This window comes from Triticum urartu, chromosome 2 (assembly GCF_003073215.2).
Source record: "Triticum urartu cultivar G1812 chromosome 2, Tu2.1, whole genome shotgun sequence".
NCBI lineage: Eukaryota > Viridiplantae > Streptophyta > Magnoliopsida > Poales > Poaceae > Triticum > Triticum urartu.
Window position 1 is genome coordinate 603,570,376 of NC_053023.1, and position 24,629 is coordinate 603,595,004.

The 24,629-nt window shown below is 49.5% G+C and overlaps 1 protein-coding gene across 1 annotated transcript; it reads right to left on the reverse strand.

Annotated features, from left to right (window-relative positions):
• Positions 1-15,111: 15,111 nt before the first annotated feature.
• On the reverse strand, positions 15,112-17,221 carry LOC125539125 (aquaporin PIP2-5). Its single transcript, XM_048702493.1, has 3 exons — positions 16,514-17,221; positions 15,965-16,105; positions 15,112-15,383 (listed from the first exon to the last, which is right to left on the reverse strand). Exons 1-3 carry the CDS (start codon positions 17,126-17,128, stop codon positions 15,267-15,269), a joined length of 873 nt encoding a protein of 290 aa, XP_048558450.1. The 5' UTR covers positions 17,129-17,221; the 3' UTR covers positions 15,112-15,266.
• Positions 17,222-24,629: the final 7,408 nt, after the last annotated feature.

A 24,629-nucleotide genomic window follows, 5' to 3' on the forward strand; every position in this document is an offset into this window, starting at 1 on the left:
TGTGTGCAATATACGGCACGCCGTTCACTCGGATGTACTGTTTGTGTTGACACATGAGAACAGAAATGGTTCCAATGAACAAGATGTGTGTGATACGCGACAAACAGGTCTATAATAAAAAATGTGTGTGAATACTGATAATAACACAGATGGTTGCTGCTAATAAGATGCGTGTGTTGTGCGATGGGATTGCATACAGAACAACACACACAGATATATATATATATAGAGAGAGAGACACACACACACACTTATAAGGACATCCTTGCATAACCAAATTAAACATCCACTTACATAGGTGGCTACTACAACCATGGCATTTGCACACACCAATGTAAACTATTACGTGCATAATTACATATGTGGCTACTACACACATGACATTTCCACACACCAATAAAGTAAACTATATATTACATGCATGATTAACTAGCATAAACGATCATCTGATTATCATCTACTTCTTGTGACGCTTGCCCTGCTTGTGGCTCAATCCAGACTCGTCGATTTGGGTAATGAGGCATTTCCTCATGTCAACGATCCGCCTGTGCATATCATAGCATGTGTACACGCTCTTGGCCGTGAACCTGAGGTGAGGTTCACCAGTTTCCGCATTCAGGCCCTGTGCCAGGATAGGGGGCTTCTTCTATGGGCATCCTGCTTCATCTTTTCGTAGCAGGGGAGTTTGACCAGGGAGTCCTTCTTTGTGCTACCCCAGACCCTGTAGTGGTCACAGTTTTCGACAAGGTTCTTGCAGGCCAAGCCCGTAACACTGAGTGCATTTACCTCGTCTTTAGTTTCCACCATGGTGAACTTGTAGTCGGTGCTGTTGACAAACCTGTTGAAACGGTCGCAAGGCTCTGTGGACATGCAGTAGTGGTAGATGAGCACATGATGGCGCACACACAATTGGGCGACGACAACCTTCTGATCTATGCCGGGATGACCGGCGGTGTACTGGAGGTCGATGCCGACCACCTTGTACTTGTCTCCAGCAAGCAACTTCTCAACGCTGTTGATGTAGTCGTCCACCACAGCCGGGTCGATGGTGTACACCACCGAGAGATCCGTCTCCCTCGCATGGGTCTCCACTCTATGCTCGCCGAACTCCATTGGAGCGCACGATCACATCGGGGGCCCCATATGCATAGCACTTGAACGCGCAAGGAAAAGTTGTCCACAAGCTGAGCGCACCGACGGACGCGAGAAGAGCGCGCCAACGGACGCTAGCAGAGCACGCCGCGGCGCCTAACAGCGAGCACAGCGCGTTGCGGTGCCTAACGGCGAGCAGAGCTTGCTGAGGGACGCGAGCAGAGGACGACACAGTGATACGTGGCAATTAAGACGAACTGTGCGAGCGATGTCGGAGACATCATGCACGAATCATATTAGAGTTGCGTGTGCGATACATGGCATACTGTTGATCCATCCGAAATGTTTGTGATGGAATAAGCCATGTGTGTTGCGAGCAAACGCTTGCTGGTATATAACCTTAAATTTAACCAAAAAAGTGTTAATGCATGTTACAAAAATTGTATAGCTGGAAACTATGTTCAAATACGACTCTGATGACCCACAAGTATAGGGGATCTATCGTAGTCCTTTCTATAAGTAACAGTGTCGAACCCAACGAGGAGCAGAAGGAAATGATAAGCGGTTTTCAGTAAGGTATTCTCTGCAAGCACTGAAATTATCGGTAACAGATAGTTTTGTGATAAGGTAATTTGAAACGAGCAGCAAGTGATAAAAGTAAATAAGGTGCAGCAAGATGGCCCAATCCTTTCCATAGCAAAGGGCAAGCCTGGACAAACTCTTATATGAAGGAAAGCGCTCCTGAGGACACATGGGAATTATCGTCAAGCTAGTTTTCATCACGTTCATATGATTCGCGTTCGGTACTTTGATAATTTGATATGTGAGTGGACCGGTGCTTGGGTACTGTCCTTACTTGGACAAGCATCCCACTTATGATTAACCCCCATTGCAAGCATCCGCAACTACAACAGAAGTATTAAGGTAAACCTAATCATAGCATGAAACATATGGATCCAAATCAGCCCCTTACGAAGCAACGCATAAACTAGGGTTTAAGCTTCTGTCACTCTAGCAACCCATCATCTACTTATTACTTCCCAATGCCTGGTGAAGTGTCATGTAGTCGACGTTCACATGACACCACTAGAGGGATGACAACATACATCTTATCAAAATATCGAACGAATACCAAATTCACATGACTACTAATAACAAGACTTCTCCCATGTCCTCAGGAACAAACGTAACTACTCACAAAGCATATTCATGTTCATAATCAGAGGGGTATTAATATGCACAATGGATCTGAACATATAATCTTCCACCAAGTAAACCAACTAGCATCAACTACAAGGAGTAATCAACACTACTAGCAACCCACATGTACCAATCTGAGGTTTGGATACAAAGATTGGATGCAAGAGATGAACTAGGGTTTGAGATGAGATGGTTCTAGTGAAGATGTTGATGGAGATTGACCCCCTCCCAATGAGAGGATCGTTGGTGATGACGATGATGATGATTTCCCCCTCCCGGAGGGAAGTTTCCCCGACAGAATAGCTCCGCCAGAGCCCTAGATTGGTTCCGCCTCGTGGTGGCGGAGTCTCGTCCTGAAAGCTTTCTTATGATTTTTCTTCGACGAAAGACTCCTTATAGCAGAATATGGGCGTCAGAAGGCCACCAGGGGGCCCATGAGGCAGGGGGCGCGCCCAGGGGGGTAGGGCACGCCCCCACCCTCGTGGCTGGTAGGTGCCCCCCTCTGGTACTTATTGCGCTCAGTATTTTTTATATATTCTGGAAATAACTTCCGTGAAGTTTCATGAATTTTGGAGCTGTGCAGAATAGGTCTCTAATATTTGCTCCTTTTCCAGCCCAGAATCCCAGCTGCCGGCATTCTCCCTCTTCATGTAAACCTTGTAAAATAAGAGAGAATAGGCATAAGTATTGTGACATAATGTGTAATAACAGCCCATAATGCAATAAATATTGATATAAAAGCATGATGCAAAATGGACGTATCAGACTCCAACGATATAATCTTTGGCGAAATGCATTCGTATTTTATTAGTTAAATCCTACTTATAAACCAGGACGGGGGTATAGTAGGTAATTAAATCGCAAATGTTTTTTATTAACTGTATGTGTACGTGTCCTCTCGTCCTCCTCTCTCACGTCTTGTCACCCCACTACCGCGGACGGCTTACAGCGCAAGCTTGCGCAGCGCGCGGGGGCGTTTTTTTGGCCAAACGGTGGCACCAATGAATCGTCAGTGAGCCCGTTCCCGCGCAACCTCGCAGGTTCCCACACAAGCTTCCTGCCCGACTCGGTGAAATCCCCCAAAATCCCAATGCTTACTGGCCTGCTATAAAAACCCTCACGGCCGGCGAGTCCTGCGTCGCATTTTCCCCTCCCTCCCTGTAGCTTATCTCATCTGCTTCTCCCACGATCGCCAATGGCACCGGTCTGTTGTCGTCACTCAGCCACTCTGCCGTCATCAGAGGGCAGCTCCAGCTGGGAGGCTACACCGCGGCGGCGGCGCAGTCCCCGGCGTAGTGTAGTGCGCGTGGCGTCCCTGTTGTTGGGTGTGCGCGGAACACCCACTACACGCTCCGCCGCCGCTGCCCGTCGGCAGCCGTTGCCGGCCGCCGTTGCCGCCACACCACCGTTGAAAGCCATGGCCATCTGCCCGAAGGCGGGAGGTGGCCGTCGTGGCTGCCACCCCACTGCCGGCCACCGTGGCCATCACCCGCACCGCCACCGTGGCCCGAAGGTTGGAGGTGGTGGTCGTGGCCGCGACCCCATCGTCGGCCGCTGTGGCCGCCAGCCCACCATCGACCGTCGGGATTATCACCCACTCCACCGCCGTGGCCTGAAGGCGGGAGGCAGAGGTGGAGGCCCGCACGTGCATCAGCGACCTTGCGCGCTACATTGAGTTCCCGCGGGAGGAGGAGGAGCGCCTCGTCGGGCATGCAAAGAACCTTACCACAGCCGTGGCCGCAGCACACGCCGACGCAAAGGCGAGGAATCAGGAGATCTACAAGTAGTCCAGCCACTTTGAGAGGGATCGTCTGGAGTGGCAGTGGGTGTTCGAGCTAGTGAGCGTCGTTGAACGTGCAGCAGCGGCAGGCACCATATTGCATTTGTCCAGCTCGTCGGTAGGCTCCTCCTCCTCCTCTGTGTCTTACTGAGCGGGTGAGCACGCTCGGCAGAGGATAGGCTGCCGGAATTAGCACAAAGCCCCTCCGTGGTAGTAGTAGTATTTAGGGCTATTTTGTTCAGTTTATCTGACTATAGATGTGTGGTCGAACTGTACAACATACTTAAAATTAGCTAGTATATATAGTTGAACTAGCTATTTCAGTACATGGTTGTCCACAATTGGGGAGAAGTTTGGCCGGTTCAGCTGTCGAGTTGAACTGTTTGTATAAATTAAGAATGACTGCTTAATCTATGAATGAAAGCTATGCTTAATTACTGGATTTTAGTTGCAAAAATTAGACAGTGCTAATGATTTCTAGCTGCATATTTTGACAAATCGCAGTGTTACAAGGATTGACGAATGGCAACGTTACTAGATCAACAAATGTAAATCTTTCCAGTTTGACAAGTGGTAACATACCCAAGATGAGAGATGCAAATCTTACCAAATTGTTTGTACGTGGTTGCACACAGGTCATCAAAAACATCCGTTTACGTTGAAGGGATGCACAAATCCTGCGCAGCTCTCACTTTGCATACGGGTATTCTATCTAAAACGTTTGTGGTCAAGAGTTGTAGAAATCCTGCTCGGCACATTTTCTCTTGGCTTCATGGGGAAGCTGTCGGTTTGCATACAGGTGTTCTAACTAAAACGTTTGCGATGAGTGTTTTATATTTAAAAGGTGAATTAAACTGTGGCTTGGGCGCCATTAAGGATGTGAGCAAGGCGGGCGGCCATGGAAGTCAAAGGGCTCGCTTCCCAGTGAGCCTACGCAGCGTATAGCTCCCATGCTTCCCGGTGAGCCTGCGCACTCGAGGACATCTTGCATGCCTCTCGGTCAGCCTGCGCATCGGACGGTGCCTGCACGCCTCCCGTTCAGTCAAGGTCAAGCAGCTGTCCGCACGACACCTCCTACAACCATTAAAACCAAGACACGTGGTGTCACCTGAATGGTTAACAGAACGCACACGGTTTGAATTATACAAACGTTTGAGATATTAAAGTGGCAGCTATTTTTTCAAAATGCCTTTGTTGGTTGTCATTATTCGAGTGCACCTTCTCTCAAAATGGACATGAAAATAACCACAGCATGTCGGGTCCCATTCCATGATAGCATGCCAAGTTTCATGAATTTCAGATGACATTTTGGATTTACTAGAATTTAAAAACCAGGCATCTCAATGTTTTGCCGGCGATCAAAGGTGCCATGGTGTTTGAAATTCATTCCCATTTTTTGCATGGGCCCTAAGCATGCACCCAAGGACACATATTTGATTTTTCAACCAATTTATATGCACTCGAGCATGTGCATGTAGTTCAAATTTGAATTATGCACATAAATGCATTGAAAACTCACTTAATGCATAAAATTGTCCAAACGAACCCCGAAAAATCACAAAAATTAACACAGCACTCATGTTGTTCTATGTTGACACGAGAAAATTTTGAAAGCAATAAGAGGCAATGGATATCATTTCGTCCCCAAAGGTGGGACGTTCCCTACTGAATATCATCATGCTTGTTGTGAGAAGCTTCGGTTTGTGAGAAGCATATACCCAAACATGCCCCAAATGGGACAAATTTTTTACCACGGCATGTTGATGCCGCTCCATGATAGCATGCCAAGTTTCATGAATTTCACACGAGTTTTGGATTTACTAGAATTTTAAAACCAGGCATCTCAATGTTTTGCCGGCAATCAACGGTGCCCTAGTGTTTCAAATTCATTCCCATTTCTTGCATGGGACGTAAGCATGCACCCAAGGACACATATTTTATTTTTCAACCAATTTATATGCACTGGAGCATGTGCATGTAGTTCAAATTTGAATTATGCACATAAATGCATTGAAAACTCAGTTAATGCATAAAAGTGTCCAAACGAACCCCGAAAAATCACAAAAATTCACACAACACTCCTGTTGTTCTATGTTGACACGAGAAAAAATTTAAAAGCAATAAGAGGCAATGGATATCATTTCGTCCCCAAAGGTGGGACGTTCCCTACCGAAAACCATCATGCTTGTTGTGAGAAGCTCCGGTTTCTGAAAAGCATATACCCAAACCTACCCCAAATGGGATTTTTTTACCTTGGCATGTTGATGCCGCTCCATGATAGCATGCCAAGTTTCATGAATTTCAGACAAGTTTTTGATTTACTAGAATTTAGAAACCAGACATCTCAATGTTTTGCCAGCAATCAACGGTGCCCTGGTGTTTGAAATTCATACCCATTTCTTTCATGGGACCTAAGCATGCACCCAAGGACACATATTTGATTTTCAACCAATTTATATGCACTGGAGAATGTGCATGTAGTTCAAATTTGAATTATGCACATAAAATGCCTGGAAAACCCAGTTAATGTATAAAAATGTCCAAACGAACCCTGAAAAATTCCAAAATTGAACACAACACTCTTGTTGTTTTATGTTGACACTCAAATTTTTTTGAAAGCAATAAGAGGCAACGGATATCGTTTCATCCCCAAAGGTGGCACGTTCCCTACCGAAACCATCATGCTTGTTGTGAGAAGCTCTGATTTGTGAGAAGCTTATACCCAAACCTACCCCAAATGGAGCAACATTTTTACCATGGCCTATTGATGCCGCTCCATGATAGCATGCCAAGTTTCATGAATTTCAGACGAGTTTTTGATTTACTAGAATTTAAAAACCAGGCATCTCAATGTTTTGCCGGCAATCAACGGTGCCCTGGTGTTTGAAATTCATTCCCATTTCTTGCATGGGACCTAAGCATGCACCCAAGGACACATATTTTATTTTTCAACCAATTTATATGCACTTGAGAATGTGCATGTAGTTCAAATTTGAATTATGCACATAAAATGCATGGAAAACCCAGTTAATGTATAAAAATGTCCAAACGAACCCCAAAAATTCCAAAATTGAACACAACACTCTTGTTGTTTTATGTTGACACTCGATTTTTTTAAAGCAATAAGAGGCAACGGATATCATTTCGTCCCCAAAGGTGGCACGTTCCCTACCGAAACCATCATGCTTGTTGTGAGAAGCTTATACCCAAACCTGCCCCAAATGGGACAACATTTTTACCACTGCATGTTGATGCTGCTCCATGATAGCATGCCAAGTTTCATGAATTTCAGACGTGTTTTGGATTTACTAGAATTTAAAAACCAGGTATCTCAATGTTTGCGGCCGAGTGACGGTGGCATGATGTTTGAAATTCATTCCCATTTCTTGGATGGGACCTAAGCATGCACCCAAGGACACATATTTGATTTTTCAACCAGTTTATATGCACTAGAGCATGTGCGTGTAGTTCAAATTTGAATTATGCACATAAAATGCCTGGAAAACCCAATAGATGTATAAAAATGTACAAACGAACCCCGAAAAATTCCAAAATTGAACACAACACTCCTGTTGTTCTATGTTGACACTCTAAAAATTTTGAAAGCAATAAGAGGCAATGGGTATCGTTTCGTCTCCAAAGGTGGCACGTTCCCTACCGAAACCGTCACGCTTATTGTGAGAAGCTCTGGTTGTGAGAAGCTTATACCCAAACCTGCCCCAAATGGGACAAATTTTTTACCACGGCATGTTGATGCCGCTCCATGATAGCATGCCAGGTTTCATGAATTTCAAATGAGTTTTGGATTTACTATAATTTAAAAACAGGTATCTCAATGTTTGCGGTCGAGTGACGATGGCAGGGTGTGTGACATTCATTCCCATTTCTTGCATGGGACCTAAGCATGTAACCAAGGACACATATTTGTTTTTTCAACCAGTTTATATGCACTAGAGCATGTGCATGTACTTCAAATTTGAATTATGCGCATAAAATGCCTGGAAAACCTAGTTAATGTATAAATATTTACAAACGAACCCCGAAAAATTCCAAAATTGAACACAACACTCCTGTTGTTCTATGTTGACACTCTAAATTTTTTAAAAGCAATAAGAGGCAACGGATATCGTTTCGTCCCAAAAGGTGGCATGTTCCCTACCGAAACCATCACGCTTGTTGTGAGAAGCTCTGGTTTGTCAGAACCTTATACCCAAACCTATCCCAAATGGGACAAATTTTTTGCCACGACATGTTGATGCCGCTCCATGATACCATGCCAAGTTTCATGAATTTCAAATGAGTTTTGGATTTACTAGAATTTAAAAACCAGGTATCTCAATGTTTGCGGCCGAGTGACGGTGGCAGGGTGTGTGACATTCATTCCCATTTCTTGCATGTGACCTAAGAATACAACCAAGGACACATATTTGATTTTTCAACCCGTTTATATGCACTGGAGCATGTACATGTAGTTGAAATTAGTATTATGCACCTGAAATGCGTACAAAACCAAGTTAATATATAAAAACACCAAACGAACCCTGAATAATTCCAATTTTTTTGACAACACACTTATAGTTGCATGTTCACTGCAGGTAAAAGTTCTAATAATTCAAACACCATCCTTTGTAGCTGTAATCCTGTTACTTAATTGAAATCAAGTAGATCGCACAAAGTTTATTATCACCAACCGTGTGAGATGCAGCACAAAATATTTTGGAGCACCGTCGGTGTATAGTACGCTTATGGCTTACGAGAGTAGGTGTGTTGGCTACAGTCCACAGCCGTTGTGTCAAGCACACTAGCTCACTCCCCAAATATCATTTCACTATTCATTCATCGCCGGTGAAAGATGGGGACGTGGACCCATGTCGTGAGGGCAACTTCGGCGGCCCACTCCGGCGAGAGCGCGGCCGCAGCCGCCAAATGTGTGTTAACAAGCTTCGTGAGGGTGACCACAGTCTGCGTCCGGGCGGCCAAGGCAGCCCAAATGACCGATGTTGCTTCTCAGGTGGTTGCAGCAGCATCTGCCTCGGGGATAGCAACTGGCGAGAGCAGGACGACAGTTGTCCATTCCGTAGCGGCGGCCTTAGCCCTGATGGAGGCCTCCCACTACTATGTCGAGGCCATCCACGCCCAGCTTGTGGCCGTCACCGCACAAATCGAACGAAGCTTCTCCAACAACGGTCGGCAACCCACGGCCGAAGAGTTGGCAATCACCGAGAGAGTTCGAGCAGCCGTCCGTTTTTATGTGGCATACCTTGCCACGACGGAGCCCGCCAGAGCCCAGATCGCGGCCGCCCACGCCCAGCTCGTGGCGGCCTATTTCAAAGATATGGCAGACGCGGATGGAGAGATGCTTGCCGAGTATGGTGCAATTGATGCCATGGAGCCCCTTCCCCAGGAGAGTGTCGGGCGCGAGCTGGACATGGAGGCAGCGGCGGAGATCGACGAGCACCAGCTGTAGTAGTACTCTTTGTTTTGTTTAATTAAGAGCGCCGGTCTTTAATTTGTTAGAGTAATGTTTAGGTCAGCTAGCTCTGTTTAATTGCTGAACTTGCTCGATTAAGAAGTTAGTCTCCGTTGTGTACCCAAATTATGCAATAAACGTGGATGACCACTGTAACCAGGGAAATTCGAACCAAAATTTTTGACGTTCAAACTCAACACACACGTGTTAAGCTATCTGAATCGTTTGTGATGTTCACATATCGTACACAGTTCCGAATAAGGGACCATGTCTGATGACACTTTGCGCGCCAGTTTTTTCACTAAGGCGATTCCAAATTTTCGGCTTCCGTAGAAATATCTACCTCCCCGCCCCTCCCCCTTACCAAAAGCCACATTTTCCCTTTTTCTGTCATCCTTTCCAAGTTGAAACCTTCACTCCTTGCTTGTAGTGCCGCTGCCTCTTCGCCGGCGACCCTCCTTCACGCTCCTCGGCCTCGCCTATCCAGACAGGTAATCCACACCCGACCCCCATCCTCCTCCTCCTTCCACATCCCACATGCCCTGACCGCCGGCGCGAGCGCGACACCTTCCACCCAAATCACCGACCCCTCCACCAAATAAGCGCCGGCCTAAGCCATAGTGCACGCAGTATTGCCAGGACCTCAAGGAGCATTTGGCAGCGGAGAAGCAAATCGCGGCTGCATGCATGTGTGGATGAGGTCGCGATGGCTGCCATTCATGTCGACCCCCAGATCTTGAAGGAGCACCTTGTCATTTGCTAGCTACGCCGGTTAAGCATGCTCGGTTTACCCGTTGCGTGTGCTGCTCCTGCCTTTCCTTCACAAATTCTAGTGAATTGTGCTATCTAATGTTACCATGCAATCCGTTGCTCTAGTGTATAGGTTCTATATGTCGTGCAGTGTGGTGCTCACTTATTAACTGTTTTGTTAATTAGTTGTCGTCTTCAGTTAACTGTTTGGTTCAATTCTGCAATGGGATGTTCAATAGTTGTGGGTGCATTCTGTTATTGTATACCATGTGAGGAATAAATTGAATTTGGCTGTAGTAAATACATGAGAAACAAATACATTTTCTACAATTGGCTGTACTTAACTATTTGGTTAACTGTCTGATCTTCTATTAGGAGTATGTTATATTTTGCAATGTGGTGCTCAGTTAATGTTTGGTTCATTTGTTGTGGTGTTTAGTTAACTGTTTGGTTCTATTCCGCAATGCGATGTACAATTGTCATGGGTAGAATTTTGTATTGTTGTGCATGTGAGGAATAAATCGAATTTGGCTGCACTTAATACATGAGAAACATATACAAGTGCTATATTTTCTAGTTCTTAATCATGCTTGGTGTGGATAAATGGGTTTTCCGTGTGGCTTGAATTAATCTGATGAATCTGCAATGTGCTTATTTTTCATCAACATATTTTACTGATAGCATGCGAACCCTTACTTAACCTGATGACTAACTACCTTATATGTGTTGCAGGGAAACAATGGGAGCACTGAGGTTTATAATCGAGGTTAGCACGTGCATGGTCCGTTGTCTAATAGCACATTATTATGCAATTGCACGAACCATTCTAATATTTAGGTTTTTAACAATTTGGTCTTGCACATGTAGGTCCTACTGTCAGAGGTTTTGACCCACTGTTCGACCCTTTTTGCATATGGGGAAATGAGTTGTCCATGAATATCATCAAGTCAAGAAACTCAGAAAGATTGTTAGGATAAAGAAATTAGCGACAAAAAACAACAAGATCTTTGTCTGCACAATGAAGAAGACATCAATTCACTACAGGATGGTACTAACTATTATACCTTGCCTTTTTTATTCCTTTGCCCAATTTCCAATATAGAGAAGATATTTATGCACATCCTTGTTTTCAGGCATTTTCAAAGCAGTTCACTGATGATTACCTCTCAAACCACCTGTATGGTCAGGAGGCGAGGAAGGTATTCATACAACACCCATAGTTCAATATTGAAGTGTTCTTGAAGAGGACAAAGGATGGACGGTCAATCATCTACAGGCACCTAAAGTTACAAAGACCTTCAACATCAATGAAGGCTCAATATTCGTCTTCTGCTTCAGCAGTTTTTCAGATGAGATACATCTGTCTATGTACCGTCTATCATGCTAATTTCGAAAGGTTATAGATGTTGCATGTGAAAATTGGTCCTGGTGTAGTTGTGTAATGGGGTAGCTGAGTGCTGAAGCTATATGATGTTGTACTCTGATGTATTTCAATTATGAAAATGAAATATATTGTTTGCTTAATATGAAATGTCAATTAGATTAATAAATGGATTATGAATAATCAGATAATTAGCCTGCTAATGGCGAATTAGCCTGCTAATTGGGTTTTGCTATTGCAAATGGTTGTTGAAAAAATACCGTGGGCGATGATCTCAGGAAATACACACAGTTTTTAGGAATAAACCGTGTTGGATCAATGAACAATCACACACAACTTTCTCTTGAAAAATGTTTGCGTTAGGCCACCTTGCGCAAACGTTTACCACATAAAAACTGTGTGTGATGGACAACCTTTTCCACACAGTTTCTTCCACGGACCGTGTGTGATATATTCAATAACGCAAACGATTTAATGGGAAAAATTATGTGTGATGTACCTGTGAACGCAAACGATTTCGTTGGAGCGACTGTGTGGGATGTACATATGAACAAAAATGATTAGTGGGGACTGACTGTGTGGGATGTACTTACAACTGGAAACAATTTTGCCGTATAATTGTATTTTTTAGCTCTATTGTACGTATTTCCATATTTGAGCGCTCGCCGGTCACACACGACCTCATTTTGCCGAACGTGTGTGCCAGGAGGGCATATCCCCGACGGTTTCTGGGTCGTGTGGGAAGGACCCCCCCTATCGCCCACACTCACTTGGCGACGGTTCCAAATGCCGTCGCAGAAAGGGGTTAAAAACCGTTTGTCTAGGAGCTCGCTGTACTAGTGCCTATTTGAGGGTAGATGATCAATGGGTTCCCTAGACCTCCCTTTATATAGAGAGGAGATGCCTAGGGTTTACATGTCACATGCGATCTAGGGCGCTGCCGCCCTCTAGTCTTGGGCGTCAAAAAGGTCATTTTGCCTCCTAGCATTTGCATCGTGCCCTTTGCCTATTCAGGCCCTGGTGGTCGATGAGGCTGGGATCCTAGGCGTTAGCCACCCCCCGGTATAGGACCCCGTCAGACACCTTCATGAAAGTAACAATGCTCACATGTGCACCGTCATCGTCAGCTTTCGTCGGCAGTCTCACTAGTCAAACCTCAATCTAGTTGACCTACTACGATCACTGCCGATTCACACCTCTCCTTGCAAAGAAGACTCGCACTACCGGCCTCACCGCCAATAGCAACAACCATCATAGACTTCCTCAAATAGAGAGTAGCCCTCAGATCATTGTCCTTAGATTCGGGAACCACGTAGACTCCCACTGCCGAGCGCATTTCGATTGATGGACAGAGTTAGCCACCGTTGCCATCAACACCATGTTTGGGCAGCAACAATACTCCCGACACCCACAACATCAATGACGTCCTTGACACGAAGCCACCATGGTCCTGATCCACCTCCACGTGTTGCAACCAGCTTTGGGCAAGGGCCCAGAACTAACGACACATGCGCTGGCCACACTAACTGCCATCGTAGGTAGAGCACGAAGGACCACCGCCTTGGCTCTCATGCCAGAAAATCTGGGCTAGGTCGCCGAAACCATCGCCACCAAAGTCAGCCACACTTGTCGCCATTCTGGCAATAACAATTGTTAAGAGGACGAAGGTAAAATCTCCCCTTGACTATCATGCTAGCCCCATTGGACGACATAGTAAGGGACCGTGCCACCACACGGGCTTTGACCTCTGGCGCCTTCCAGCGGCATGCAACAACGAGGGGAGTTAAGGGGGATGTGCTGCAAGGCGATTAAGTTGGGTAACGCCAGGGTTTTCCCAGTCACGACGTTGTAAAACGACGGCCAGTGAATTGTAATACGACTCACTATAGGGCGAATTCAGTATAACTAGACATATAACCCACATATTTTCGCAGTTAGATTTCTTACTCGTTATAGGGTAACTCTCAAGCATATATTTCAAATCCAGCTGCCACACACTTTGTCCAACTCTCTCAAACCCTAATCCCTTGATTCCTGAGAAGATTCTTGGTGATATTCTAGGGGTAAGCATCCTAAATCAAGATCCACTCTTTCCTCCACACTTTGACCAAGCACTTTCATGTTTGAGCTTGATTCGAATTCTTCATAGTTACCATTTCACTCTTGGACTTTGGAGGCTGCTAGGCGTAGGAGTTCTTGGTGAGAAATTGATTTGTGATTTACCCCCAAGAGTTTGTGAAAGTTTAGAGGTCGCCTCAAGTTCTACCACTAATGGTTGGGAATTGTGTTTGTGGTGATATCTCAAGGAGAATAAGATAAGACTTCATGGTGTTGGTGTGCCTTCATGGTAACACCCACCCCTAAAATGGTCACTAGCTTCCCTCCAAGGAAATGAAAACCGGGATACATCTTCATCCATGTGGTCATCGGTTTTCTGGAACCCTAACTCATTTACTTGTGGTTTAATTTGGTCAGTTGACCTTGCAAGCATCATACAGATTGTATATCACACTTTATCATTGTTTAGGCTCACACTTTATATTTCACATAGTCTAAACTTTCTGATAACTTAAGTAAATTTTTAGTTGACCCTATTCACCCCCTCTAGGTCCATCTTGATCCTTTCAAGCGCTATTGTTGAGAGTCGAGAGAGAGCCAGTTCCTGACCCGATCCCCAATCTTCCCTGGCGGTGTTGCAAGCTGGAGTGAAGTGAAGGGGCATGGAGTATCCTTGTAAAATACCAGGTCTAGGTTCCATCCTGTTCCTGTGGCCTTTGGTGATATGCCATAGTGGAGCACGTCGTTGCCATTATTGAGCACTGGTCTGTGGCTAGCGGCACCTACAGTCCTTGCTATGCTAGTTGGGAGCTAGATGCATGCGAAGAGTGCGTCGACGGCGATTTAGTGAATACGCTTGCATGACCGCCTGATCTAGAGGAGGTCCTCTGATTCCCCTGCTTAGTAAGGTTATCGTGGTCGTGAAGGAGAAGCGGGGAAAGATGGAGATCTAGATGGTGTTTGTGCTCATCACCGATGGCGACCGTGGAAGGGCTTTGGTGTCCACTACCGCGGTCGATGCCAATCATCGCCATTGAATATGTCAGCCGAATGGTAACCTTGCTTCTTCCTCCCAGCCAAGAGCCAGATTGAGGCACTATATCTTCGTCTTGGAATTCATGGCATGGTACCCTGGAGGGCTCGCCGCACCATGTGGTGTCATGCCCGGTGAAGACGAGACTAGATTCGAGCTAGAGATGCCAAGGACTCGATTGCGATTTTCAATGGATTTGGAGGTCCACTTTGTAATAGTCTGGGACCAGTTTGTTATGTCTGTTTCTTCCAGAGTCCTGTTATAAGATGATGTGATCCACTTCTAGTTAATGCAGCTTTTGGGTCCTTCTGTACCCTTTGTTTGTTCAAGAAAAAAACAAGGCGACGAGTCCTTCGAATTTAGTGCAATTGTAGGGAAATTTTGAAGACACCCAAATGCGTCTAAGAAAATACAGACGCGTGCACAATACATGATCCGAACAGTATCACACTGATATATTTACTGTCCGTGCTTCCGATCATCCATACATCAGCCGACCGATCTAGCTCCTGCCGAAGGAGGCAGACGAGCCGAGCTTGGTGGCGCTGGCCCTCAGGACGTACTGGTGGTAGGCGGCGGCGATGGCGGCCCCGATGAATGGCCCCACCCAGAAGATCCACTGCAATGACATGACCGCAAAAGTAAGTAAGATGTCTTAGAGATATTTGAATTAATCTCCTCCTAATTGCACTTTCTAAAAACCGTGGCATATGTATGTAGAAGAAGATAGCACTATTAACTAGTTAGGCACGTTACAGCTAGTAGATTTTGTGCCGTCATTGGATGGTAGTTGGGAGTGGGAGCGGGACGATATTAGGCAGCGTGTACTGCTGCAACAATAGTTTTGTTCGCAGATGTCATACATTAGCTACAAGAGTGTAAATAAAAACATTTCAAGGCTAATCAGTGGGGAGTGACATCGCTTGAGCTTGTTAATTAAGCGATCCTTATCCTGGGCCATTCTTCAAAATAATCTAGCTGTTCAGAGTTCTGATTGCTACTTTTGAACTTGTGAACGAGGAATACCACAAAGTTATGTCTAGTTTGATAGAGGTATATAGTCCATGGACGAGGAACACCACACAAGTTCTGTTTTTTTTTTTTTAAGTTTTAGTCTTCGAGGTGATTGTGACCACAACATATTAAAAGATTAACCCATTAAATTAGCAGAGACATGCGATAGTGTGTGGCGGTACGTACGTGGTCATCCCAGGCCTTCTCGTTGTTGTAGATCACGGCAGCTCCAAAGCTCCTTGCTGGGTTGATGCCGGTGCCGGTGATCGGGATAGTGGCCAAGTGCACCATGAACACCGCGAAGCCGATCGGCAGAGGAGCCAGCACCTGACCAATTCATTGCAACAAATTCAAAACCATATATGCAACAAAAGGTAGAGCTGTATAGGAAGAAGACATGAATGTTTCCGTATGCATGCTTGATAAAGATGGCTCACCAAATCTAAGCAGTAAAAAATATTATAAAACAATCATATCAGCGAAAATTTTGACTTTCGCACTATGTCCCTATCTAGAGAATCGAACGTGCTCCTTGTATAGCGTTAATCACAAGCGGTTTGCCACCTCACAGCTGAGTTGATACATATATAATGAACCAAATTAACTAACTAGCAAGGGACTGGACTAGTGACTAGAGAATATTCAGAGAACTGCTTCGTCTGTATGTCCATGCAAAGCATCACTAGTTCATGGACGAAAGAAAATGAAATCAGTAGGCAGGCAGCGATAACTTACCGGGACGTGGGAGTCACGGGCGCTGCGCTTGGGGTCGGTGGCGGAGAAGACGGTGTAGACGAGCACGAAGGTGCCGATGATCTCGGCGGCGAGGCCGGTGCCCTTGGAGTAGCCGGAGCTGAGCTCGTTGGCGCCGCCGCCATAGCGCACGTAGAAGGCGCTCTGGAACCCCTTGACGAGCCCCACTCCGCAGATGGCGCCCAGGCACTGCGCGATGATGTAGAGCAGCGCGCGCACCAGCGACACCTTACGCGCCAGGAACAGCCCGAACGTCACCGCCGGGTTGATGTGGCCACCCGAGACGCCGGCGGTGCAGTAGACGAGCACGAAGATCATGCCGCCGAACGCCCAGGCGATGCCGAGGATGCCGACGCCGCTGCAGGCCGCGTCGGCAGCATTGGGGCCGGCGGGGTCCGCCTGGTGCTTGTACCCGATGACGGTGGCCACGGTGATGTAGAGGAACAGCAGCGTGGCCACGAACTCGGCGATGACCGCGCGGTACAGGGACCACTTGGTCAGCTCCTCGGCATCGAAGAGCGGCGCCGGCGGTGGGTCGGAGTAGTCCTTGGCCCCGTACTCCCCGCCGGGGGGCGCCGCCTCGATGTCCTTGGCCATCCTCTCTGCCTCGACTGATCGACAAGCTAGGGTGAGTGTCTCTGCTCAAGATGCTAATGCGCTGAAGCTCTGTGTAGTGGTGTGAGATGACGGGGGGAAGGTGAGGTATTTATGACGGCGAGGCGAGGGCGGCTACTGGCTCCCGGCGAAAGGCCGGCGTAGGGCGCTCGCTTTGGGATTAATTAGTCTATTTAGTGGCTGGGTTTATTAGTGGAAGCAGATGGCGTCTCCCATTAGTGTCTTGTTTCTAGGTTATAAACTTTGCCGCCCACAGCCCGGGTCATTACATCACTCCAGGGCAGCTAGCTCACTGCTGGCTGCGCCTAATACGGTGGAGCTTACATTTTAATTTTAATTAGTGGCCCAGTTTAATTAGTCTGGCGATGGGTGTATGCACATACGTACACGATCGATGGTTTGAGGTGATGGCAGATACGTCCTCAGCTTAATTGCCTGCTTTTTTTTCCTCTGCATCTGAGCGATGCATGCAACCACTTTATTAATTATTTATAATGACCTTATAAAGTAATACATTAGTAAGTCTAAAGCGACCATCTTGACAATGTCTGTCGTTAGTTCTATCCACTCGATGAAGGAGTGCCGATAGTCTGAGCCTAATATCAAACAGACCTCGCACCTAAGCCTAATATCTAAAACCGGAGGCCCCAACCAAGCCATATACCTGGTCTGGGGCACACAACAATCCGACGCACTCACAGAGGCCGTCGCCGCCGTCTTTCACCGATCCATCTTCAGAGCAGGTACTAACGCCACGACCTTGCTAGGTCTGCCATCGACATCACCACGACGCCAGACAGCGCCATCCTCCTTCGCGAGTCTGTCTACACACATCGAACGCCGAGACTCCACCGCGCGTCGCCGAGATCCACAGTCGTTGATGCATAAGATGAAACACCGCTCCATCAAAGATGTTGTCCGCTGGTCACTCGAGCTCGTGCACACCTCCGAGGCTGACGCCCCAAGGGAAAAACGATGCAAGAGCGTCGCCGTTATCCGATCTACCGATCTAGAGTTTCCCTCAAAGGTAAGAGATAGAGGTCTGGAACTTCTTCACGGCCCCGCTAAGTGTGTTGTTATGCATTGGTAAGTAATCAAAATGTAGGCATGGGAAACGCACAATTACTGAATTACGGATTGCACTCTGGAGCCCTGCGAACAAAGAGAACTTGTTAGCTACGAGTAAGCTGTTTTACAGTGGCAGCTGGAGTGAAGATCGAACTGGAGACATTGCTACAAGTCATCAGTCTCACAAGTTTGCTACGAGCATTTGGCGGGAATTTTGTATTGTCGCCATTTGTCTGGGTTCTCCACTAGTGAACAAATGCTTAATCAGCGGTTTGGTTGCTAATCATGCGCAGGCACGTCACAAGAACCACCCTCTAATTGAAGGGGGTATCTACTTAAAGTTTCTATCCGAAACTTTGATTAATCCTACTAAAATGTTGCGTCATGTGCCAGCATCGGTTGTATGTAATGTAACAAGCTACCACTAGTCCAGAACAGCAGCCATCCTGATACACACAATCGGAACAGAAACTTGTGGTGCAGCAGCGTTTCCGTTGCGCGCGTCACCACAGTTTGGATGCCCCTTTCGCCATCCTTATCGAGCGACAGTGAGGCTGGCCCATAATCTCCAGAAGCTGCACGAGAGTTCGACCGAATCGCGACCTCGTGAAACCCCTCCCGGGTTTGCATGCCGTTGTTTCGTGTACGAATTTGGCTTCCGGTCCAGGTCGTTTTTCATCAGCATGGAACCGAAAGTGAAGAAGCCCCATCAATGATCGCCTTCCCCCGTCTTCCCCGAATTTCCATTCACTGATTCACAGGACGGTGGGTGAACTTCTTTTTCCCCTCCTGAAGCGCGATGGGCGTGCGGTGGGCGACTCATGGTGGTGGACGAGCATGCGCAAGAGAACAACGAGCACCGCCGACCAATCCGCCGGTGACACTGACATATAGTATAATTTTCTGGAGAGGAATGGATGGGGTGAGCCGGACGGCTCCAGTCCTATTCAGCCCCAATTATTTTCTTGTGTTTCATGTTTTCAACAACCGCGCTAACTAGGCTGGCATATCAGGACGATGGGTTCTTTGGTTTTCTAGCTATAAAACAAAGCCGGAATTCGCTTCCATGAGCAAACAAACAAACTGACCAATCGGATGGGTGGTCCATTATTCGACCAACCCGTAGCAATCGGGCAGGCAGAATTTATATGCGCGGAGAAGGATGGCCCGGCGGTAAACGAGGTCCTTCAAATTCAACATAATTAGCCACAATTTTTCCGCCGCCAGATTGTTACTCCATCCGTTCATAAATATAAGATGTTCTAGCTTTTTTTTTTGAATTGGACGTATATAGACATCTTTTAGTGTGTTCGTTTATTTCATTTTGCATGTAGTCCATATTAAAATATTCAAAACATCTTATATTTGTGAATATTTTTCGCGAATACGCAGAGGATGCGTATCTTTCCATTGATAGAGGGAGAGTTTGTACAGTATGGGATTACAAGAGCTAGCTAAGCCATGTACACAAGAAGGCATGGAAGCGAGCCTGGAGCAGAACAGACATGGGGTTGCTCAGCCCCAATGATTAATAGAGCTATCTCTCAAGAATGATGTTGTGCAGTCCGGTGGCGCCAGCCTTGGCCCATATGCGTGCTTCGTCTCGAATGGTGTCGGAGAGCCGGGTGATGGAGGGCTGCTCACCGTCGAAGATGCAAGCGTTCCGGTGTTTCCAAAGCCACCACGCCGTGAGGATGATAAGGGAGGCCAAACCCTTTCGCGTGGGAGATGGAGAGCGGTTGCAGGTCGTCTCCCACCAGGTGAAGAAGTCCGCATCGCTGCTTGGGATGTCGGCGGTGGAGCGAACCCAACCAAGCACCTCGTACCACATTTGGCGGGAGAAGGGGCAGCCCACCAGGATATGTTGCATTGTCTCCTCTTCCTGGTCACAGAATGTGCAGCGGTCCTCGTGCGGGAGGCCATGTTGAGCAAGTCTTTCAGACGTCCAGCATCGGTCTTGTAGGGCCAGCCACATGAAGAATTTTATGCGAAGTGGTGCCCAGGGCTTCCACGTTAGCCGCCAGCGGTGGTCTTGACAAGCGCCGAGGAAAAGCGCTTGGTAACACGAGCTAGCCGAGTAGGTAGCAGAAGGAGTCCAGCGCCATTGGAGGGAGTCAGGGGAGTCGGAGAGGGGGACCTGGCGGACGCAGCGCCATAGGTCGACGTATTGGATGAGAGCAGCGGGGACTAGGGCGCCCTGGATGTCTCGGACCCAGGAGCGTTGGAGTAAGCCGTCATGCACCATACGGGTTTTGCGCCGCCGCCGCGGGACAAGTGCAAGGACGAGCGGGGCGATCTCAGCGACCGAACGACCATTGATCCAGTGGTCACCCCAGAACCTGCAGGTGCGACCATCGCCGAGAGTCCAAGAGGTAGATGCACGGAAGATGGCCGAGACGGCAGGGTCATGGGGGATGTGCAGGTGGCTCCATGGGCGCGATGGGTCGGTGAACTTGAGCCAAAGCTAGCGGGTCCTGAGCGTGATGCCAGTGCGTTGAAGGTCGCGGACCTCCGAGGGAGAGCGGGCGGCATACTCTTTGCCAATTGACCAAGCATTGGCCGCCTTTGGCATCGGTGCTCCCAGCCCAGAGAAATCCGCGGATGATCCGGTTGGCTTGCTTTAGGATGGAGGGGTTGAAGGCGATGGCGGTGAGGAAGTGAGTGGGGACGGCGCAAAGGACGTGCCGGACGAGAGCGAGGCGATCTCCTCGGGAGAGCAATGAGGCGCGCCAGGTGGAGAGCTTCCGCTCTAACTTGTGGATGATCGGCATAAGGCTCGTGGTGGAAGGCTTGCGGATGGACAGGGGGAGTCCCAAATATTGGATAGGGAACTGCTTCACCGGGCATTGCATCTCGGCAGCAATGGTCGCTATGTCCTCGTCGTTGCATTGGATGGGAGTGGCCGAACACTTGCTGTAGTTGGTGTGGAGGCCGGAGACTAACCCGAATACACGAAGAAGCTCTCGAACAGCGAATATGTCATGGTGGTCCGGGCGGCAGAAGACGACGACGTCATCGGCGTACAGGGAGATGCTGGAGGCCGCGTGTCTCGTGGTGAGCCATTGGATGAGGCCAAGCTCAACGGCACGGATGAGCATGGAGTTAAGAACGTCGATGACGATGGTGAAGAGCATCGGAGACACCGGGTCACCTTGGCGACGGCCACAGGCGTGGTCGATGGGGGGGCCCGGGTGGCCGTTGATCATGACTCGGGTGGAGGCGGTGGATAGAAGGATCGATATCCAATCACGCCAACGCTGGCCGAACCCCAAGTGCTGCAGGGTTTCGAGGAGGAAGGGCCAGGAGACGCTATCAAAGGCCCGCGCAATGTCGAGCTTGAGGAGCATGCGGGGGACCTTGAGGTTGTGGAGCAGGCGTGCCGTCTGCTGGACGAGGAGGAAATTGTCATGAATACACCGGCCGGCGATAAAGGCGCTTTGGTTGGTCGAGACTATGGCCCCAAGACGAGGAGAGAACCGGAGAGACAACACCTTCGCAAAGAGCTTTGCAATGAGGTGGATCAGGCTAATGGGGCGGTAGTCCGAAAGGGTGGCGGCGTCCGGGCGCTTGGGTAGAAGAGTGAGGAGCGCTTCATTGAGCTTCTGGAAGCCTCGCCCAATGGCGGCGTATAATTTGTCGAATGCCTCGCAGATGTCATGCTTGATAGTGCCCCAGCAGGCAAGCAGGAACTCGGCCGTGAATCCGTCCGGGCCGGGAGCCTTTCCAGTAGGTAGGCATTTGATGGCCCTCCAAATCTCGCCCTCAGTGAAAGGCGTCTCCAGATCGGTAAGGTCGAAAGTTTCCGTACGCAGGAGGGATTGGTTTAGAGAGACGGCGCGTTCCTCGGAAGAGCCGAGGACGTTGGCAAAGTAGTTGTATGCGGCTTCGGCCATATGGGCGTGCTCGGAGACGGAGTGGCCATCCACTTGGAGGGAGGAGATGAGGTTTCGCTGCTTCCGTCGTGAGGCATGTACACTCAGGTAGGACAGCGGGGAGTCACGGAGCCAGGATAAACAAGACCACTGGCGAGAGATGGAGCGATCAAGGGAAGCCAGCCCCAAGTAGGCGCCTTTAAGCTTGCGTCTGAGCCACGCCTCGAGGTGAGAAAGTGGGCGAAAGTCTTGCGCGGCATCTAGACGGGCGATGAGCTCGCGCGCGATCTGCAGCTGCATGGAGATACTGCCCACCGTGCGCGCACTCCAGCGTTGTAGATGCCTCGCGGTGGCCTTGAGGTGGGCCATGATGCGCCGGAAGGGGTCCGCATCCGGGGGGTCGAGTTCCAAGCTTCCGAGACCGTGTCGTGGAAGCCCTCTAGCTTCGGCCAAAAGCGCTCGAAATGGAACCTACGCGCCCCCATGGGGCGGGCTGCACAATCAACCACCAACGGGCAGTGGTCGGATGCCACGGAGAAGAGGCAGTGTAAGAGACAGTGTGGGTGCGCGACCTCCCAACCGGAAGTACATAAGATTCTGTCGTTGCGCACGAGAGTCAGCATGTCACGCTCACTAGACCAAGTGTAGCGGCGCCCGTGCAGGTACATGTCGCGGAGCTCCTCGTCGACAATGAAGCGCCGGAATCGGTTCATGATGCGATGGTTCAGATTTGGGGTGTTCTTGTCGGCTGCCGAAGTGATCATGTTGAAGTCGCCACCGAGGAGCCAAGGCCCGATGCGTGACTCACGCACATCATGGAGGTCGGCAAGGAAGTCAAGTTTGGCCTCATCATCTTGGGGACCATACACGCCGGTGAGCCACCAGTGCCCACTACCATCGACGGGGGAAACTAGAGCGGTGACGTGGTGTTCTCCTATCAGCGGGGTGGAGAGGGAGACGTGCGATCTGCGCCAAGCAAGGACGACGCCGCCACGTGTACCGGAGGCCGGTAGGAAGAAGAAGTCCTCAAAGGATGGTCCGAGGGTGTCGAGGATCATGGAGTCTGATATGTGGGCAAGTTTAGTCTCTTGCAAGCACACAATGGAGGGGGCGGCAGCGGAGATCACGCTGCGGACGGCCGAACGCTTAGCGCCAGAATTTAAGCCATGCACATTCTAAAAGATGATCTTTAGGTTGTGATCCATAAACAGAATTGGGGGGGGGGGCGTTGAGAGCACAACAAGCAAGGCGGCTACGCCTCTACGAGGCGAGACACGGTCAGGGAACACGAGGCCGGTGCACGTCCGGGGAGGTCCCATCCGAAGAAATCAGCAAAAGCCTCGACCACGTCCTCCGCCAAAGGCCGCTCGAACAGGTGGGCGTATCTGTGTAGCACCTCGCTTGGGATGGGCGCGTTGTCATCCTTGATCAGCCCCAAACGACGCAGAAGGACCCGCTTCGCCTTCATCTCGGAGTTGAGGCCCTGGTCAGCTTTGGCGATCCTGAAGCTTCATCGGGGTGTGAAGTCAGCAGGAAGCTCATGCCGACGCCGGCGCGGCGGTGCGGCCGGAAGTGGCTGGGGGCGGACGGCAAGCACGTCCACAAACGCAGCCAAGGAGGGGGAGCCGTTGTCTGAAACCGGGGGCGGTGCAACAGTTTGTGACGGGGGGCAGTTTGGCGAGCGAGCGGGGGGTGCAGCGTCAGGTGAAGGGCCATGCATGTGCATGCCGTTGGGCCGCGGGCCGTCATCAGCCAACCGCGCCTCGCGCGGGTGCACAGGAGCCAACGAATCAGAAGCAGCCGCAGCGGTGGGGTCAGGGGAAAGCGTGGGACAGACCGAAGGCTCAGGAACCCCAGCGAGCGCAATCGCTGGTTGGTCGACCACCGGATCCAATGCCATGGCGGTATCTGCAGGGGGGCCATGGGGGTGGTTCGGGGCGAGTGCAGTTGCGGATTGGTCGGGCGTCTGGTCCAAGGCCGGAACGGCATCCAAAGCGGGCCTAGGGGGGATTCGTTCGGGGTGGAAAGGGCAGCAACCTTGTCAGGGTCGTCGGAATCCTCCCGTTGGGGGGGGGGGGCTCGATCATCCTGCAGGGTACGGGCTGCGTGGGGGCTGCACACGCATCGGGCGACCGGCCATTATCGCGGAGCGGGGGGAGGCCAGAATTGCGGTCGCATTCAAATCCTGGGTGGGCCCAGGTGACGGGTTGACGAACGCGCAGTCACCAATTGGCGACTGATCCTGTCGAGCGGGTGCGTCGCGGTGGGCCAGGGCCAGCACCGAATCAGCTGGCGCGCCCAGGCGCAGACGGGCAGGGACCCTCGCGACGTCAGCGACGGCCCCAGGGTGGGGCCCGAGGATGCCCACCCAAGACCGGCACGGCGAGGGGCCGTGAGCACGGCGGCGATGCCGCCGGCGGCCGCGCCGACTGCCAGGCGGGGGAGCAGCACCATCACCGGCCGGGGGGAACACGTGACGCTGATGCCACCGTGGAGGGAGGGGTGGGGAGTCAGGTGCCGATCCAGGGTCACCGGCCGCCGGC

Bases quoted from the DNA above. Each gene is read 5' to 3' on its own strand.
- LOC125539125 (XM_048702493.1), bottom strand. From the start codon at position 17,128: ATGGCCAAGGACATCGAGGCGGCGCCCCCCGGCGGGGAGTACGGGGCC. The intron at 16,106-16,513 runs GTAAGTTATCGC...TGAATTGGTCAG, and splicing joins CCCGTGACTCCCACGTCCCG to GTGCTGGCTCCTCTGCCGAT. The intron at 15,384-15,964 runs GTACGTACCGCC...ATGTCATTGCAG, and splicing joins AGAAGGCCTGGGATGACCAC to TGGATCTTCTGGGTGGGGCC.